The following is a 19,871-nucleotide window of genomic DNA, read 5'->3' as shown; positions in this document are numbered from 1 at the left end:
AGCAATTTCTGTTGTTTGTGAATCCATTGTCCATTGTTGGGAAAACCCATCTGGCTCACTAATGTCCTTCAGGGAAGGAAACTGCCATCCTTACCTGGTTTGGCCTACACGTGACTCCAGACCCACAGCAATGTGGTTGACGCTAAATTGCCCTCTGGACGGTTAGGGGTGGGCAATAAATGTTGGCCTAGCCAGTGATGCTGTCATCCCATGACTGAACAAAAAGAAAAAAAGAAATCTAAAATATAATTACAACTAGTGCAACTCATCTCCTGCTGTTTTCACCTCTATTAAACCTGTGTCACGGTGAAGTTTCGGCAGGAGACGGGGCAACAGTGTGGATATTCAGAATGATGTATTTACAATGTTAATTAACATCTAAAATTATTTAAGTTCTTTGCTAAAGTAGCAGTTTGTATTATTTTACTCAAGTACTAAAAACTGGCTTTAAAACTTTCAACTTATTTCTCTCATCAATATGTGATCATGCAAACAAAAGTAGCACAATCAGACTAACCAAGTGTGAAGCTGGATGAACACAGCAGGCCAAGCAGCATCTCAGGAGCACAAAAGCTGACGTTCCGGGCCTAGACCCTTCATCAGAGAGGTTGTATTATTGTATTGGGTCTAGGCCCGAAACGTCAGCTTTTGTGCTCCTGAGATGCTGCTTGGCCTGCTGTGTTCATCCAGCTCCACACTTTGTTATCTTGGATTCTCCAGCATCTGCAGTCCCCATTATCTCTAGCACAATCAGGCTCATCGGTTCAGGTTTAGGTTTAGGTTATCAGGCTAACACCATTATTAAAGTGTACACCACATATGTGCACTTAAATGCGGAAAGCAGAGAGATACTGTCCACATTGCTCTGGGCTGCCCAAAGCTTTGACATGATGGCATATAACAGAGAGCCTCAACATTGAACTTCATTCATGCAAAAGGTTTATGTTAAGAGTTTCTCCATTCCAGTGTAACTGAATTCTCTACAGTCAAAAATAGGAATACTGTTACAATGTGGCCATGCAACCTTACTACAATATTGAAATAACCATTTCTTACAATCAGGCTGCTCATCTTCTGCTATTCCCTTTACACTAAATTCAGAAATGGGCAGGTTCAGAGTAAGTTTGGCTCTTGTTCCCTTTGTTGCATTTTGTCCTCTAACCCAATGCCAACCTATCAGTTTTTGTGAGTTATGGTTCAGCACCCAAATCAGGAGTTCTTGCTTCTCTTTTTGATTGAGGAGCTAGCGTAACACTGATGGTTGATCGGCCAATTGAGTATGGAACCAGAATCCTTGAAGAAAAATATTTTTTGAAAATAAGTATCGTAATTAACGCTCTGAGGAAGGAAGCAAAGGTGATATTGGCAGGCATAGGGTGGGATGGGGGAATGTGAGATGACAAAATTATTCCATAGGCAGACATTCAACAAATTTCCTAGCTGTACAAGCCATGTGGATGTTGTATAAAAGTGAAACAATGTGCATGAGATTCTGTGGAATGTCTTTAAGCACCATCTGCTATGATGACGTCTTATGGACCAAGTGAGAGAACAGCATCAAATCTGGAGGGAGTAAGACCCACCATCCAGGATGTCCACATTGCCTCCATAACAAGATCGATCAGATTAACGCGAATTGCACTTCACTGCTGACATGCAATAAATTATACCTTCTTTAAGAAAAGAGACTCTTATTAGACCAGTGATTTTCCTTTGGCATATGGGACCAAGTGAATTCTGTAGCTCCCTTACCAATAACAAATGATGGTATCAAACCTCCCTAATGGAGGCATTAACACAGACAGCCTCATTCAAACATGATGGTCAGCAGTGAGGATTGTTCATACAACATTGTGTGCAGCAGTGTGGATTCCATTTTGCTGCCCCATTCCATTTACTGGTCTGAAGATTTCTTACAAAACATTAATAATTCTGTTCACAGAGTCAGCAGCAGAAGAGCTGAATATTCAAGAAGCCTTCAAGGCAACATCTACAGTCAATGGTAAAAGCTTACCAGACTCAGTAAGAGACACGCAGCAGGAGAATTAGGAACTCTAGAGCGGTTAGAGATTGTGTCAGATGTTGGTCATCTGCAGGAACAGTCCTGAGTTGTTTGGTTGGAGAATGAACAGACAATGGAGTTTCAATGGTTAAAGTTAAAATTCCTGGCGGGTAAGCAAAATCATTAAGAAGACAGCTGAGAATTAGATGCTAGATAAGCTAGAAGTAAAAGTACTTGCAGCTCAGACACTGAGTAACAGCTACAATAAGGAAAATCAAGGGCTTTTGAAGCATTTCAAACAGACGTCAAAATTTCAGAGATGTACAAAACAAGATTTGAAGTGATAAAGAGATATATTCCAAGTTTGAGCAGATAATGTCTAGCAGATAAAGAAAGCTGACAGACTTTATGAAGGCCACAGAGAATCTATTATTGATGCTACGGTGAAGGCAGGCTTGGTTTATTCTGCAGACTGGATGGTGGATCTTACTCCCTCCAGATTTGAAGCTTTTCTCTCACTTGGTCCATAAGACGTCGTCATAGCAGATGGTGCTTAAAGACATTCCACAGAATCTCATGCAGACCATTACACTTTTATACAACATCCACATGGCTCTTACACCTAGGAAATTTGTTGAATGGATATCATTCAGAAGGAACAGTTATGCAGTGCGAATTACTATTACCGCTGCAAACAATGGAATCAGCCAGGAAACAAATTGTGATTATAGGGGCATCGTTCGTAAACCATGGGTAGTGGGATTCAGTCGGTGAAGACATTAAGGAAACGAGGATCCTTCATTTAGGTTGCAAATACTGGGCTTCATCCAGAGCAGCTTCAATCAGGCAGCAACAATCTCCATTTTACCCAAAAGTTTGAATCCTCCATTCTGACTGCAAAAACATGGCCAACTCTCCAGTAACAGTACAGTGCAGGGGCACCACTATCAATGCAAACATAAAAAGCTTTCAAAGAAAGTAAACAATTGCATTAGGAAGATAAGGCAACAGCAATAATATTGCCAGAAAAAAAATTCAGAAATGGGCAATAACAAACATGGTTGGTCACTGATAAAGTTTTTAAGGCCTTTGATAAGGTACCATATCTATGATTATTGTTGAAAATAATAACTCATTGTGTTTGATAATATTATCAACATGGATAGATGATTGCATTCTCTCTGTTTCCTGTCAGGTAGCTACAAATGGGTCATTTATGTTCCTCAGGAAGAGTGGTGTACCAGTGCTGGGACTCCAAATTCTTATAATTTATTTAAATTGCTGAGAAGTAGGGATGGAATGTGCTTTTGCTATAATTGCTGATGTGAAGAGGTTGTAAAGGGGTCACAAAGGGATATAGTTAGGGTAAGTGAATAGGCAAAGATTCAGCAAATGGAGCAGAATGTAGGCAATTGACACTCTTGGCAGGAAAGATGTAAAATAAGTATATTATCTAAATAATGGATGATCACAAAGCACTGAAGTACAACATGGTCTGAGTGTCCGAGAAAATGAATGGCAAAATGCTAGTAGATAGGCACAGCAAGTAATCAGGAAAGCTAATAGAATATTATCACTTATAGCAAAGGAATTGAATGCAAAAATAACGTGAAATAACTGCACAGAGGCTGGTATCCTGAAACCCTTTATTTATACATGAAAAGTCCTTGACTCTAGTACTGCCTCTTACGGAGTCAGCTCTGAGCATCAGAATCTCTGACAGTCCTTTTTATTTGTCAGCCAGGGCTCCCTGTTTAGGGCTGTTAATCTGGTCCAATCAGGGAACTCATATTCTACGAGGTCCAGTTGGCTGACCTTATTACAATCACTACATAAAGAGGTTATGTTTCACATACACAGGGCTTGAGGCCACATCTGGAATACTCTATACAGTATTGATCTTATTTAGGGAAGGATGTGTATTCCTTGGAAATAGTTGGAATTGATGGGTTGCCTTAGGAAAGGTTAGATAGGCTAGGCTTTTACCTACTTGAGTTTGTAAGAGTAAGAGGTGAATTGATTGAAATGTATAAAATCCTAAGAGATCATGATTGGGTGCTTATTGGAAAGGATGTTTCCTTTTCTGGGAGATTATACAACAAGGAATCACTGCCTAGAAATAAAGGGTCAACTATCTCAGACATAGATGAAGAGAAATTCTTTCTCAGAGGATGATGAGTCATTAAAATACTCTTCCTCAATAGCAGTGAAAGCAGAGCCTTTGAATAATTTAAGGCAGTGTTAGGTATAACCTTGCTAAACAAGGTTGGAAAGGTATTACAAATAAGCACAATGTCAAGTAATTAGATCAGCCATGTTATTACTGAATGGTAAGTGGTCTTGAGGAGCTGAGTGGCCTATTCCAATCTTAATTCATATGTTCATCAGTAAAATGCAAATTAGTTTCCAATTTGGGCACACGATCAGAGGCCAAACAAGTTCATACACTTATATATGCGATTGGGAGTATGTCTCATGATGTTGGAGCTCGCCAATATGTTAAAGAAGGCGTGGAGCACTTTTGAAGAAGAGCTGAAATCTTTGAACAACTGCGTTAAACACAGAACAAATAAAATTCTTGGAAAAGGTATATGTAACAGAAGAGAAAACCATATAAATGTTGAGCAAAGTCAAATAACAGAAGCAGTGCTGATCAATTCTAAGAGGTGAAATTCAATCCTATCACAGATCAGTAGAATCCATGCAGTTCTTCAGGTGCAAAACCACAAAAGATGCATGCAAGAAACTAGTACCACAGGTAGGACAGATACCAGAGAGTAAAGGTGTCAGGTCTGTGGAGCAGGGAGACCTCAGGCATTGGATAGTTCCCAACTGTTATAAAGGAATCCTTTATCTGTATTGCAATAGGTAACATTCAGGAAAAGTGTTAAGCCAACGAGTTACCGAGACAAAGCAGTTCATGAAGTGGAACAGATGACAAAAGAAGAAAAGCCTAAAGTGTTCCAGGGAAAATAGGTGAACCAGACCTAGAACTTAGCATTCAGATATTTGTGTCAAAAGGCACCTCATTAATTTCAAGCTTGATGTAGCGACCCATGAGACAGTGGGATCAGACAGTCAACCACGGTTAAAAAACATACTGTCTACAGATGACAACAGTGCAACTACATAGCTCACGAAGCACACCATTTAAGATTAAAGTTATGCTACAAACAACTCTCAAGCTCAAGAGGCATCAGAAAGAAGAGACCTTCTACATACTCCACAATAATGAACTTGCTCTCCTGAATAGGAACACATCTCTTGTCTTCAGCCTTCTTCAAAAGGAAGAAAAGATTAACAGCAGAAAGCACTGAGTTCTTAAATAGGAATGTCATAACTTATTCAGTGGATTCTTGAAACTTAATATTGAATAAATTATTACACTGAAGAAGGATATGAAACCATTATGTTTTGACACACAGTAAGATTCTGCATTCTTTAATGAAATGTGTTGAGAAGCAATTTGTAATGATGACCCGAATGTGTTTCATTTTCCGAGCTATGAAGCCAATTTGTGTGATACTTGAGTTTGATTACTGTATCCAAGCCTTTCCAAATTGGTTCAACAACTCAACAACGCAGTTGCAAGAGAAATTCATCCTCTGTCTCCATTTGGAGAGTTTCACTAAGTTATCTAAAAGTGGAGTTTTTGCAATACATTAATCTTCTATTTTTAGCCAAACATTTTGTCTCATTTCTTGGTCTGTCATAGGAAACTTGTGGATGGAAGGAGAATAGTAGGTGGGAACCACATTTCAATAGAATCATGGTTTACAGAAATAATCCTCTGGTTTGCTAGGATTTTGGTTTTTCAATATGCATTCTCTAGATTCTTTTCAATAACTCGTAGAGGGTACATGGCAGTTGGTATACTATAAAGTCTTTCAGTTACTGATTAATGCCAGCAGCTTACAACAACTTGTAGGAGAAAAAAATGGCCTTTTTAATGTTTCAGGTATTTTTACTGCAGAGGGAGAGAGAGATATACCACCTGCCCTTCCAGTTGTCCAGCAGCCTCTCTCTGTAACATTCATACCCACGAACTGTTCAGGTGCCCAGGAACTAATGAGGCTAATGATCTTTAGCACCCATGACTAATCACAACTGCACAAAGCGATTGACTTTGTGGCTAAATCCCACTCTGCACACCCCACCATGCTGTGCTGCTGTTTCCCCCACTATTTGAATAATGCAGCAGTATAAATGCTACATACAATGAGTTTTTCCAGCATCGGCAATTCATACTATCTGTGAATGGGTTTCAGTAACTTGATTTTAGAGGTTTAGAGTTCCTTTCAGAGTCCTTCTTTTTATTTTAAAGCAGTTGTTTGTTCAAACCCAAAATACAATAAATGAAGTGTTTCAGCCGTTACAGTATGCTAGTTGCCACAGATTCATTCAGCTGCTCCATTGAAAAGTGAGTAGAGTGGCTTGGTTAGACATTCCATAGATTGTCTAAATAACAGGACTAAGGTAAGGTTAGGAAATTTGAGAGTTTGACTTCTTTAAGATTCAGAGATGACAACATTTTAAAGTCATGAAATGAGTGGTGATTCCACTTAACATAAATGAGATAAATACTCTATTTGCACAAATGCCTTCACTGTTAAGCCAGACTTAGGTAATGTAGAATAAGTGTAGTTAAGGAAAAAATGATCATGGACAAGATAATAAAGGAATGGATATTAATCAGACCAGAGATACACATTAAGTTCTCAATTGACAACCAGACAAATTTGGCAACAATGAATTTAGATTAGATTAGATTCCCTACAGTGTGGAAACAGGCCCTTTGCCCCAACAAGTCCACACTGCCCCTTGAAGCACCCCACCCAGACCCATCCCCCTATAACCCACTCACCCCTGAACAGCATGGGCAATTTAGCATTGCCAATCCACCTAGCCTGCACATATTTGGAATGTGGGAGGAAACCGGAACACCCGGAGGATACGCATGCAGACGTGGGGAGAACGTGCAAACTCCACACAGGCAGTCGCCTGAGGTGGGATTACGAACCCGGGTCCCTGGCGCTGTGAGGCTGCAATGCTAACCACTGAGCCACCATGCTGCCCCAAAATTAAAAGATGTGTGAACATATCAGCACAGTTGCACCACAGGAATATTTATTTCATGATGGATTTTGTGAAAGAAATCATGCAATGAGAGATAAGATGTTTCTTATTCTGATAGACTAACCAAGTTGTAAACTAACATCTGCCCTGAACTGTCCATGCAAAGAACTTGCTACAAATAGTTGAGGTCTTTCATCAATTTCAATTTGTGTTTGAGAGAAATCAAAAAAGATGTCTTTGGTAATAAGTAATCATCTATAGCTTGGGAATTAGCTCCACTATCTGAGCACTTAAATGCTCTGCATGCAGGAAGAGGGCATTTATTAAAGGTGACGTTTCAAAGAAAATTCAATACACCCTACACCTTCACATAAGGCCATCAGAAATGAATATAAATCTGAGGTACGTGGTGCATTAGAAAAGAGAAGATCAGCAGGAGTCAGAAGGTTAAACATGGTGATGGAGAAGCAATACTTTCACAACATCACACTCAACTATGGGTGTGTATTCCTCCTGGTCAATGGGCAGAATTTGAACAAATAATAGGAGGTGATGAGTCATTATGCACTCTGAATACACATAAGTTAGACAATGTAGAAGGAGCAAATTATGGCAGAAACGGGTTTTGCTGAATATAGACATATTGAACTAAAGAACAGGGTAAGACTGTTTATCCCAGATCACAACTACTGAAAGTTATCACTAAAGTAGCACATATGCCAGAAAGGGCCAGTGAGTGGAGGGATGCCACCATTACTGGGAGAACAGAGAAAGTCAGAGACAAATGCAACAATTGACTAAAATTGGATGACAGCCAGAAGGTAAATACTTTAGCCTGGCAAAATGAAGTAAAGATCTGGTGACCAGACAATGTGATACAGGACCTAGGAGAGTATGAGATTACAAGGTCTAGAGCTGGATGAACACAGCAGATCTTCCTGCTCCTCTGATGCTACTTGGCCTGCTGTGTTCATCCAGCTCTACACCTTGTTATCTCAGATTCTTCAGCATCTGCAGTTCCTATTATTCCGAGGAGAATATAATGAATTGGTAAGACGAACTTGGGTCACAGAGGAAAGTCTTGCAGTAGTAGTCGTAGAGTTAGGAAGATGAGCAGTTTGACAAGACTAGGACCATACAACAGTTCAGGAATAATGTGAGAATACGAACATTTATTATATAGACGTTTTAGTGGCCAACAGCAAATTTAAAACATAATCATTAAGTGTACAAGAAAATTTTCTGATTCAGTATATGGATATATCTACTTGACCAACTGCTGGGAAATAAGGCAGGGCAGATGACTGACGTGTCAGTGGGGTAGCACTTTGGGACCAGTGACCATAATTCTATTAGCTCTAAAATAGCGATGGGAAAGAATAGACCACATCTAAAAGTTCAAGTTTTAAATTTGAGGAAGGCCAATTTTGACAGGATTATGCAAGAACTTTCAAAAGTTGTCTGGGGGCAGATGTTTGCAAGTAAAGGGATGGCTGAAAATGAGAAGCCTTCCAAAATGAGACAGCAAGAATCCAGAGACAGTGTGTTCCTGTTTGGGTGAAGGATAAGGCCGGTAGATGTGGGGAATACTGGATGATGAGAGAAATTGAGGTTTTGGTTAAGAATAAGAAGGAAGCATATTCATATATGCAGAGATCGAGTGAATCCCCAGAAGAATATAAAGGCAGTAGGAGTAGTCTGAAGAGGGAAACCAGGAGGGCAAAAATGGGACATTTGATAGCTTTGGCAAATAGGGTTAAGGAGAATCTGAAGGAATTTTGCAAATACATTAAGGACAAAATGGTAACTAGGCAGAGAATATGGCCCCTTGAAGATCACCAAGGCTGCCTTGGTGGGGAAGAGATGGAGGAGATATTGAATATGTACTTTGCATCAGTGCTTACTGTTGAGAAAAATATGGAAGATAGAGAATGTGGGGAAATAAATAGTGACATCTTGAAACATGTCCATTTACAGAAGAGGAGGTGCTGGACATTTTAAAATGCATAAAGCTGGATAAATCCCCAGGACCTGATCAGGTGTATCCTAGAACTCTGTGGGAATTGAGGGAAGTGATTTCTGGGCTACATGGTAAGATATTTGTATCATCGATAGCCACAGGTGAAGTGCCAGAAGGCTGGAATTTGGCAAAAGTGGTGCCACTATTTAAGAAAGGTGATGAGGCAAAGCCAGGGAAGTATGGACTGGTGAGCCTGACATCAGGTGTGGGTAAGTTGTTGGAGGGAATCCTGAGGGACAGGATTTACATGTATTTGGAAAAGCAAGGACAGATTAGGGATAGTCAATATGGCTTTGTGCATGGGAAATCATGTCTCACTGATTTAATTGAGTTTTTCAAAGAAGCAATGAAGTGGATTGATGAGGGCAGAGTGGTGGACATGACTATGTGGACTTCAGTATGGCATTCAACAAATTTCCTCATGGGAGACTGGTTAGCAAGGTTAGATCACACAAAATAGAGGGAGAACTAGCTATTTGGATACAGAACTGGCTCGAATGTAGATGACAGAGGGTAATCTGGGATGGTTGATTTCAGACTGGACATCCGACACCAACACTGTGCCACAAGGATCGGTACTGGGCCTACTGCTTTTTGTCATTTATATAAATGATCTGGATGTGAACATGGGGGAATGGTTAGTAAGTTTGCAGATGACATCAAAGTTGGAGGTATAGTGGACAGGTTACCTTGGAGTACTGTGGTATCTTAATCAAATAGCCAATGGGCCAATGCGTAGTAGATGGAGTTTAATCTAGATAAATGTGAGGTGCTGCATTTTGGAAACGCAAACAAGGTCAGGACTTATACACTTAATGGTAAGGTCCTGGGGAATGTTGCTGAATAAAGAGACCTGGGGTGCATTTTCATATTTACTTGAATATAGAGTTGCAGGTAGACAGGAGAGTGAACAAAACATTTGGTATGCTCGCCTTTATTGGTTAGTGCATTGAGTACAGGAGTTGGGAGGTCATTTTGCAGCTCCACAGGACATTGATGAGGCCCCTTTTTGAATACTGCATGCAGTTCTGGACTCTGCTGTAGGAAGGATGTTGTGAGACTTGAAAGGGTTCAGAAAAGATTTACAAAGAAGTTGCCAGGGTTAGAGGGTTTGAGCTATAGGGAGAGGCAGAATAGACGAGGGTTATTTTCCCTGGAATATTGGAGGCTGAGGGGTGATCTTATAAAGATTTATAAAATCATGAGGAGCTTGGATAGGGTAAATAGACAAGGTCTTTTCCCTAGGGTGGGGAAAGTTCAAAACGAGAGGGCACAGGTTTAAAGGTGAGAGGGAAGAACTTTAATAGGGATCTAAGGGGCAACTTTTTCACGCACAGCGTGGTGCATGTATGGAATGAGTTGTCAGAAGAAGTGGTGGAGGCTGACACAATTACAACATTGAAAAGGCATCTGAATGGCTATATGAATAGGAAGTGTTTAGATGAATATGGGCTAAACACTGGCAAATGGGATTTGATTTATTTCAGATATCTGGTCGGCCTGGACAAGTTAAATCGAAAGGTCTGTTTCTGTGCTTATTTCGCTAAAAGGTCTCTTTGTTCAGCTCTCTGACACTAATTTGACAAAAGAATACCAGACAAAAAGAATTGGAAAACAGCAAGAATTTGGTGTGTATGTAAGATGCCAGAAAGGGACAGGCAACCTTATCACACAGCTGGATATATGCAAAAACTGCAAAAGCCAGACTTTTAGTTAATGTTTCCAAAGGGAGACTTGGTAATCTAAATGCTAATGTTCATTTCCCTATAATAGGAAGAGTCAGCATGAAGATATTCATAGCTCTTTTACTGATATATTCCCAGTAATGTAAATTGATTGACATGAATGTCCATTTTTTTCCAAGGATAATTCCTTTTGAAGCCATATTTCACAGCTGGAAATATAAAGAAGAAACTGCGGAAATTAAGCATGTGTATTTATGGGTTGAAAGATTTATTAAGTGTGTTTTATTTCTCAGTTAGGTCCATTCCACTGAAAGCAGACTGTATTCAGTCAAAGCAGATCTTGGAAAGTTTTATTTATATCACAAGAAAAAAATAGCAGACATCTTCATGATGCGTATTGACAATTTTCTGTGGAGAAGTTCTGCAGAATTCGAATGTGACAGATAAAATAAAGGAGTATAAGATTTGTATTTCGACTTTGAGGTCCTAAAATTTGAGATTAGTTGTGAAACAAGATGAATCGGGAGTAATCTTGGATCAACAATTTGGTAGGAACAGATTAGCTGAGAAGTTTGTTTGCTCACTTAAGAGGTTTTTTCACTCAGACTAGACCTACCATTAGTCACAGAGATAATGGGAATTGCAGATGCTGGAGAACTCCAAGACAATAAAATGTGAGGCTGGATGAACACAGCAGGCCAAGCAGCATCCCAGGAGCACAAAAGCTGACGCTTTGGGCCTAGACCCTACATCAGAGAGATGAAGGGTCTAGGCCCGAAACGTCAGCTTTTGGGCTCCTGAGATGCTGCTTGGCCTGCTGTGTTCATCCAGCTTCACACTTCTGTTCTTTTTCCTGTTTTAGACCTAATGTGAGTTATCTTTTACTGGAACTGAATACTACCTTACAACGTGATATGAGTAAGGAGGTTTTGACAGCAAATAAAATATTTGTCCTTTAGGGAAGGAAACTGCCATCCTTACCCGGTCTGGCCTACATGTGATTCCAGACCCACAGCAAAGTGGTTGACTCATAACTGCACTCTGAGAAATTAGGAATGGGCAATAAATGCTGGCCTAGTCAGCAATGTTTTCAAACCCGTGAAAGAATAATGAATTCAAGAAATTAAATTTAAGAGATAAAAGTTTTCAGCCTTGGCTGATCCGAAAGGTTTAAAGTTTTTGTTTAAGTGATGGTTCAATTGCCAGTGTGTTAGGTTTTAACCTATTCTTGTTAGGAGACAAAGCTAGCAAGTTTTGTACATTGGCTTGTCAAGCCAAGAAAATTTTAAAAGTAGCTTTAAAAAATCCTCAACTGCTGAAGTATTGGCACGCGTACAGATATGGAGTGTATTTATCTGATATTCTGAAGAAACAATCTGAAGGGGCTATCTAATATATATTTGCTTATTAAATGGAATATGGATATGGGATACCCAGCCCAGCTCGTTCCTGCTTCCCTAACCTGTTCCTTCTCTTACCTATCCCCTCCTCCCACCTCAAGCCACACCTCCATTTCCCACCTACCAACCTCATCCCGCCTCCTTGACCTGTCCGTCCTCCCCTGACTGACCTATCCCCTCCCCACCTCCCCACCTATACTCTCCTCTCCACCTATCTTCTCCTCTATCCATCTTCGGTCCGCCTCCCCCTCTCTCCCTATTTATTTCAGAACCCTCTCCCCATCCCCCACTCTGATGAAGGGTCTACGCCCGAAATGTCAGCTTTTGTGCTCCTGAGATGCTGCTTGGCCTGCTGTGTTCATCCAGCTTCACACTTTGTTATCATGGATATGGGATAGTTCATTTAGCAACGGGTGTTTCAGTGAAAGTTGATTACTTGATGTTTAGTGATTGATCCTGCTATTGTGAAGGAACTGTTGGAAAGAAGAGAGATTTATAAATTAACATGTGTTAATGGAAGTCACCAATTGTCATTGTTTCGTAAAGAGAAATGCCTGCCCTAAGATATTAGTAGGTGGTCTCGGATGTCTTGTGCTATGGTAAGAACACGGAATATTGTATTTTAAGCATATGGATATCATTTTTTTTGTGTAATTGCTTTGTATGCCCTGATACATGTGGAACATTTTAAGAAAGGAAAATATGGTATTCTGTTGATGGATGGATGTATTATATTATAAAATGTAGGTTTAAAACATTTATTTTGATTTATTTTGGAAAGATTAGTTTTAAAAGTTTGAATTTAAGGGAATTTGCAATTAGTATGTCAATCAGGTGTAATAATAGATATTTTTGTAATCAGCCTGTTTTAATAAATAACAGCATTCTCAACTCAATAATGCTGTTAACGTTTCCCCTGAGACCATGATTGGGGAAGTCTCTGTGACATACAACAGGTAAACCTCAGAAAATCTTGGTCGAATGCAAGTGGGATAGACATTTTGTAACAATTTATTTTTTTCTCAGTTCACTGAACCATGATTATGCTAATTTCCTAAGAGCAGAAATGAGGAACATATATCCTACAGTTTATAATTGCAGAGAAGCAAAAGAATGTAATAAGGTCATGATAGTATTGATACATTTAATACAAATTATAAATTAGCTCATAAAATTTAAAGATATATTCTTCAGGGTTCATTGCTTACAAAGAATCCACCAAATTACAATTTGAATGGGGAAAACTGAATTATCAAGATTGTCTTCTGATTATTTTCAGGTCTGTTTTGTCAATATAAACACTAATGGTTAGCATTTTTGTTTCCATTTTCTAGAGAATCTCAGAAAAAAATTCAAAGTAAACAGTCTGAAGAGGAAATCAAAATGAGTAATACGGTTTCAGAAATTGTGGTTCAGACAGTTGCAAATAAAACTGATCCAGCATCTCAACAGCTTACTTCTAAGGCCCCCCAGAAAGATGCACCAAATTTGCAGAAACACGCAAAATTTGGAGATTTTATTTTACCCTCACCAGATGTAGCTCTTGATCAAAATCAAGAATTAGAAAGGAAAAGGCAGAAAAATCTTATTGGACAACTAAAGGCTGCTGAATCGCACAATAAAATACACAATATGCGATTACATTATCGAAAAATGAGAGTAAGTTACATTTTCAAAATTTTCTCTTGTAATCATGAAATTAAGAAATTATTAATATTATGTTCATAAAATGATGATTAAAATTGCTAAGAACAGTGTTATTTTCAATTAACTTATGGAGTATTACAGCCAATTGCAGCAGATTGAAAACTGACAACATTTAATTAATGAGAAACTTGCCCAGTAATAGCATAACACTTCCTGTTTTTATATATCCAGCCAGCTCTCTCTCTCACTCTCCAATTTCTCAATCCCTTTCTTTTGATCATTCCTTACAGATTTATAAAGTGGTCCAAGCTTCTCAACTATCACTAATCTTCTCAGTATTCTGTATGTTTTCTTTATATTTCATACTATTCTTAACTTCTTACTTAGCCATGGATGGTACATTCTTCACTTAAAGCCTCTCTAATGGAATATAGTTTTGCTGAAAGTTATGAAATATCTCCTTAACCACTGCTTCTCTACTATGGCACCTTTTTAACCTATTTCCGCAGTTCATTTTAGCCAATCTGTCTTCATAGACTTGTAATTGCTTTAACTTCATACTTCTTGCCCTCAAACTCACAATGATGACAAATTTCTGTTAGCCTTCCTCAATACTTGCTGTACTTGCATACTAGCCTTTTATAATTCATGCACAAGAATGCCCACATCCCTCTACATCTCAAAACTCTGCAATCTGTCACCATGTAGATAATGTTTCTTTTTTATTCTTCTTGCTAAAATAGAAAATTGTTACACATTCCTACATTATACTCCATTTCCTATATATTTGCCCAGTCACCCTGTCTATGTCTTTATGTTTCTGCCTCATCTCCTCTTCGCAACTAACTTTTCTACTTTGGGTCATCTGCAAATTTGGCAGTTTTACCTTTTTGTCCTTCCATCCAAGTCAATTGTATGAATTGTCAGCAGCTAAGTTCCCAAAGCTGACCTCTGTAGCATGCCATTCAATACATCTCATGGTAGACTGGTTAGCAAGGTTAGATTATGTGGAATACAGGGAGAATTAGCCATTTGGATACAGAACTGGCTCAAAGATAGAAGACCAGAGGGTGGTGGTGGAGGCTTGCTTTTCAGACTGGATTCCTATGACCAGCAGTGTGCCACAAGGATCGGTGCTGGGTCCACTGCTTTTTGTCATTTATGTAAATGAATTGGATGTGAACATAGGACGTATGATTAGTAAATTTGCTGATGACACTCAAGTTGGAGGTATAGTGGACAGTGAAGAAGTACAATGGGATCTTGATCAAATGGGCCAATGGGCTGAGGACTGGCAGATGGAATTTAATTTAGATAAATGTGAGGTGCTGCACTTTGGAAAGGCAAATCAGAACACGACTTATACACTTCAATAGTAAAGTCCTGGGAAGTGTTGCTGAATAAAGAGACCTTGGATTGCAGGTTCCTTGTTTCTTGAAAGTGGAGAAATGGGTAGATAGGATAGCAAAGAAGGCATTTGGTATGCTCGCCCTTATTGGCCAGTGCATTGTGTATAGGAGTTGGAAGTTCATGTTGCAGCTCTATAGGACATTGTTTTAGTCACTTTTAGAGTATTGCTTTAAATTCTGGCCTCCCTCCTGTAGAAAGGATATTGTGAAACGACAAAGAGTTCAGAAAAGATTTGAGGATATTGCCGGTTATTGCCTGGGAGAACTCTCAGCTGGTCGGGCTAATACTCTGTTTGATGCCTTCACTGCACATTCTGATGTAAGATACTTCTTGCAGAATGTTAATCTTCGAAGTGGTGTTGAACAAAGGGATTTCTTCAGGTTCTTTATACACAAGCCTCTGTGCCAAAAGTGTGCCTTATTGGGAATTATGCTTTCACGTGACCAATCCTGAATATTTTTACCAAATGTGTGTCTTATTTGGACTTATTCTGAGGAAGGGTCACTGGACCCGAAACGTTAACTCTGTTTTCTCCTCCACAGATGCTGCCAGACCTACTGAGCTTTTCCAGAAACTTTGTTTTTGTTCCTGATTTACAATGTCTGCCGTTCTTTTGGTTCTTATTTGGACTTATATGTGTGTGTGAGCAATCCCAATTGTTTTGTCCAAATGTATCCTTATCTGGTAGAGACAACAGTTCCTGATTTCCAACAGTTTTAATTCTTAGCAGACCTGACTGATTCAGTGTAATTCCATTCACATAACAGCCCGGTGTCAAGCCTGTTATCAATTCCTGTCAATTCGTATTCGCTTCAGCCTTGTCCAACATAGATGTACCTTGATAAGAAAGTAACACTTGTGTTTTCTCTTGTTAGGCTTCAGAAATAAACCATTTGATATTATCCCAGCCAACAGCCAGACAGGCTATCCGTCTAGAGGCTCTTCTTCCACCATGGCAAGAAAAAATTCACTTCAAAGATACCTTGGATAAATTGGAGGTACGTTTTGCACACGTGAAGACCGTGAGTCCTTCCAGCATGGAAAGAGATAAGGTCTAAGGATAAAAGAGACCAAGGGCATTTCCAGCTTGAGGTTCACTCTTGCCAATATTTAAAATCTTTAAATTAAAAAAATGTCCTAACTAGCAGAGCACTATCATAGAGCTCCTGGAGCACCAGGCCTCCTGCATACCCCTGCCATCAAGCCTGCTACCAGCAGTCCACTCCAGGAGCTATCCTAGATCTCAATGCCTCTAGCTGTCATCTGACTCTAGCCTTTAACTGATCGTTTAAGACCTTGGTTAGATAACTAACTCATTGTGTTTGGTGGCACAAAATTTTGCATCTACTCACATCTGTGTTCACCTTGTTGGAGGTGCCTAAACCTAGTCATGATGTCATTATTATTTAAAATCAAATGCTGTCTGGAAGTTCTAAAGTCTTTTGTAAGAGACTATTAGCAAATGTTGAAGATGTTCGAATTAAAGATGCATTATTGTCGTGGTTAAGATATTAGTTGAGCAGCAGGAAACAGAGGATAGGGCCTGTAAATGAGTATTGTAACTGACAGATCTGACTCATGATATCATGCAAGGATCTGCACTGGGTCCACAATTGTCACCATATTTATTGAAAACCTAGGTGATGAAATCGAACACCATGTATCCAAATTTGCTAATGTCATGACAGTATAAAATTAGAAAACAAATTGCTGGGTTAAGTGAACGGGCAAGACTGGCAAGAAAAAAATCAGTGCAGGCAAGTTGATGTTATTCACTTTGAACCTAAGGCTGATAGAAAAAAATATTTTCTAAATGGTGAAAGGTGAGGATAAACTTGAAAGAGACTTAGCTGGGGAAGGGCTGAAGGTACATTAGATCACTAAAACATCATAAACAGAAAATAATATAAAACCATAATAGAATGCTGTCCTTTAATGGGACAGAACAGCTTCTCCTGTTCCTTTATTATTGAATTAAGCTGGGATACTAGAGAAATCTTGCGGAATTTCTGGCCATGATTTGGGCTAGACAGTAATTCATTCCTATCAACATAAGGAAAGCAATTGCTCCCTCTCTCTCTCTCTCTCTCTCTCTCTCTCCCTCTCTCTCCCCCCTGGAATTATTAAATTTTGTTGAGATATGGACTACCTTCCCAAACCCTTTGCAGTTTCTCAAAAATTGAAGTGAATGGTAATGCGGTGCTATGAAACCATTCACAGGGCAATTCAAATCTCCCAATTTTCAACATGTCTTTACATTGTTCAGAAATGAGATTTCCTTATTATTCCCCAGAACTTGTCATCTTGTGGCCCAATGATAGCAGTTGAATAAGCCAATTCATTACTTTTTGTGCTCAAATCAGCTGTTTAATGTAATAAATAATATCTGATTTGCTAATCTGAACAAACGGGCGTACGTCAACAACATATCAACCATATGGCCCCAAAAGGCATAATTCAGTTCTTCTGCATTGCAACAATTCATTTATCTTTGATTTCACCACATACAAAGAAGACCTCATGTTGGTGAATGAAGGTGGGTGCTAGGGCTACATAGAATCTTACAACAGATCCAACAATGATATTGCTGGGTAGGATATAAATAAACAAATTTCTCATCAACCAATGTTTTGTGTAATTTTTGGCACTTGTGTCAAATATTTGTTAAGTCTCAGGAAGCAGAACATGTTTGCATTTTCTTGTAATTATCAGTACCAATTATTTCCAGACCTGTCAATGTATGTAATAGGTTTGCAGGCCTATTGTTTGTATAAGAGTTGCATAAAATGTGATTTTAATTTTACTGTTAAAATATCCCCCTTATTATCTTCTACCCTAGTTTATACTATAGATCTTTTGTGACTCCAAAGCATTCTTTGTTGCCCATGACAGAAGAACAGTTATGTAAAACTTACTAATTCAGAATGGTAGCAAACATTGTGGCATGTCCCATGCCAACGTCACCTCCAGTACATCAGTTTCTTGTCCATATTTGGGCCTTTCAACTTTCAATGTTAAATGCCTCAGAAAGCCATGTGGACTTATTTCATTGAAGTTGACCAAAAAGAATAATTATTAAAATTTCAACCACTGTTAAAAATTTCAGTCACATAATAAAGTATGAACAAGCACCACTTGCAAAAGTGAAACAATGTATCATTTAACCACAAAAACTATATTCCAATTACATGTATGAAAAAGCACTGTGCCTTATGCCATACCAGTTATGCCCTCTGCATGTGAAAATTCTCCTACATTTTGAGCATTGTGAGTGGCCGTCTATGAGGAATTTATTAAGATTATCTCTAACCATTTAGCTGAGATAAGTCTTTTATTTTAGCTGGCTGGATCACATTGACAAAAATAGAGGGCATCCTTTTCCTTAATTTTATTACGTAATCTTTGTAACTACTGCTTATCTGTATGTACCTATCGCCAGTACAAGTATGTAATCCCTCCTCAATGTTTTTGACACTTTTTTCCATGTATATTTTTGTTTTACAGCGCAAAAGAGTGGAAGAGATCATGAACGATGAAGCAGGACTGACAATAAATCGAATAATATAACAGGCACTTGTAATATTTGTAACAATTGACTGAATATCAGTTTTCACTTTATTACTCTTTATAAAACTGAGTACAACTTAATGTCACCTAATGACTAATGTATACACAAGGATCAGTGCAGCGCAAAAATCTATTCATAAAACATAATTAAGCATCAAAGTTCAAAATCTGTAGAAACTCTGAAGTTTTAATTGGATGTTCATCTTTTAAACATATACCATTTCTTTGTTACTTACCATGTGCCTGGAGCTAGTGGACACCTTTTAGGAGATAGCAGTTTTTACGCTACTTCATTTCTTTCTGTTCACAATTTTTAATGACAGTTGGATATACTCTTCTTTGGAACGCCAACTTAAAGAATGCAAAACGTTGCACAAAGTTGGTGAGAAAAAGCATCATGTTGCTGCAACTGTATTTTGTAGATATCAGGACAAGAACAGGAATGACACATTTCTAGCTATCGCAACAATTTATACCATAGCAAAAAGGAGTGCTGATTGGTTGGGAAGCTGATTGATTGGACAGGACATTATCGAAGAGAACTGTTGGTTCTCCAATCTTCCAAGTATTTCAACATGTTCCTTTTAATAGCCAAGCATGGATCCTTGCAAATAAATGTATTTTGTATTTAGCTAGCATATCAATCAGCCCTATGGTATGTTTTCCCCACCCTGCTCTACCCCACCCCAACCAAACTCAAACATTTTGTTTCCTCAATCCATAGTTATTTTTCTATATTAATTCACAAGATGAGGGCATCACTGGCCAGGCAGCATTTATTGTCCATCTCTCATTACCCAGAGGGCAGTTAAGAGTCAACCACATTGCTGTGGCTCTGGAGTTACATATAGGCCAGACCAGGTAAGGATGGCAGTTTTCTTCCCTAAAAGGCACTAGTGAACCACCGGTTTTTCTGACAATCACTTCATGGTCATAGTTAGACTCTCAATTCCTGATGTTTATTGAATTCAAATTCCACCATCTGCCATGGTAGGATTTGAACCCAGGTCCCCGGAGCATTAGCTGAGTCTCTGGATTAACAGTCCAGTGATAATACCACTAGG

The 19,871-nt window shown here is 38.9% G+C and overlaps 1 protein-coding gene across 2 annotated transcripts in view; it reads left to right on the top strand.

Moving 5' to 3' along the window:
- LOC125461626 (protein LKAAEAR1-like) overlaps positions 1-19,438 on the top strand; it is a 68,127-nt gene extending 48,689 nt beyond the window's left edge. For both annotated transcript variants that reach the window (XM_048550560.2, XM_059652794.1), the window contains 3 exons: positions 13,518-13,842; positions 16,116-16,238; positions 18,745-19,438. In XM_048550560.2, the coding sequence (XP_048406517.1) occupies positions 13,567-13,842; positions 16,116-16,238; positions 18,745-18,807 (462 nt within the window). In that variant the 5' untranslated portion in view covers positions 13,518-13,566 and the 3' untranslated portion in view covers positions 18,808-19,438. The remainder of the gene's footprint in view (positions 1-13,517; positions 13,843-16,115; positions 16,239-18,744) is intronic.
- Positions 19,439-19,871: the final 433 nt, after the last annotated feature.

Source organism: Stegostoma tigrinum, chromosome 19, assembly GCF_030684315.1.
Source record: "Stegostoma tigrinum isolate sSteTig4 chromosome 19, sSteTig4.hap1, whole genome shotgun sequence".
NCBI lineage: Eukaryota > Metazoa > Chordata > Chondrichthyes > Orectolobiformes > Stegostomatidae > Stegostoma > Stegostoma tigrinum.
The sequence above is the reverse complement of the archived record's forward strand: the minus strand, read 5'-3'. Positions and strand labels throughout refer to the sequence as shown.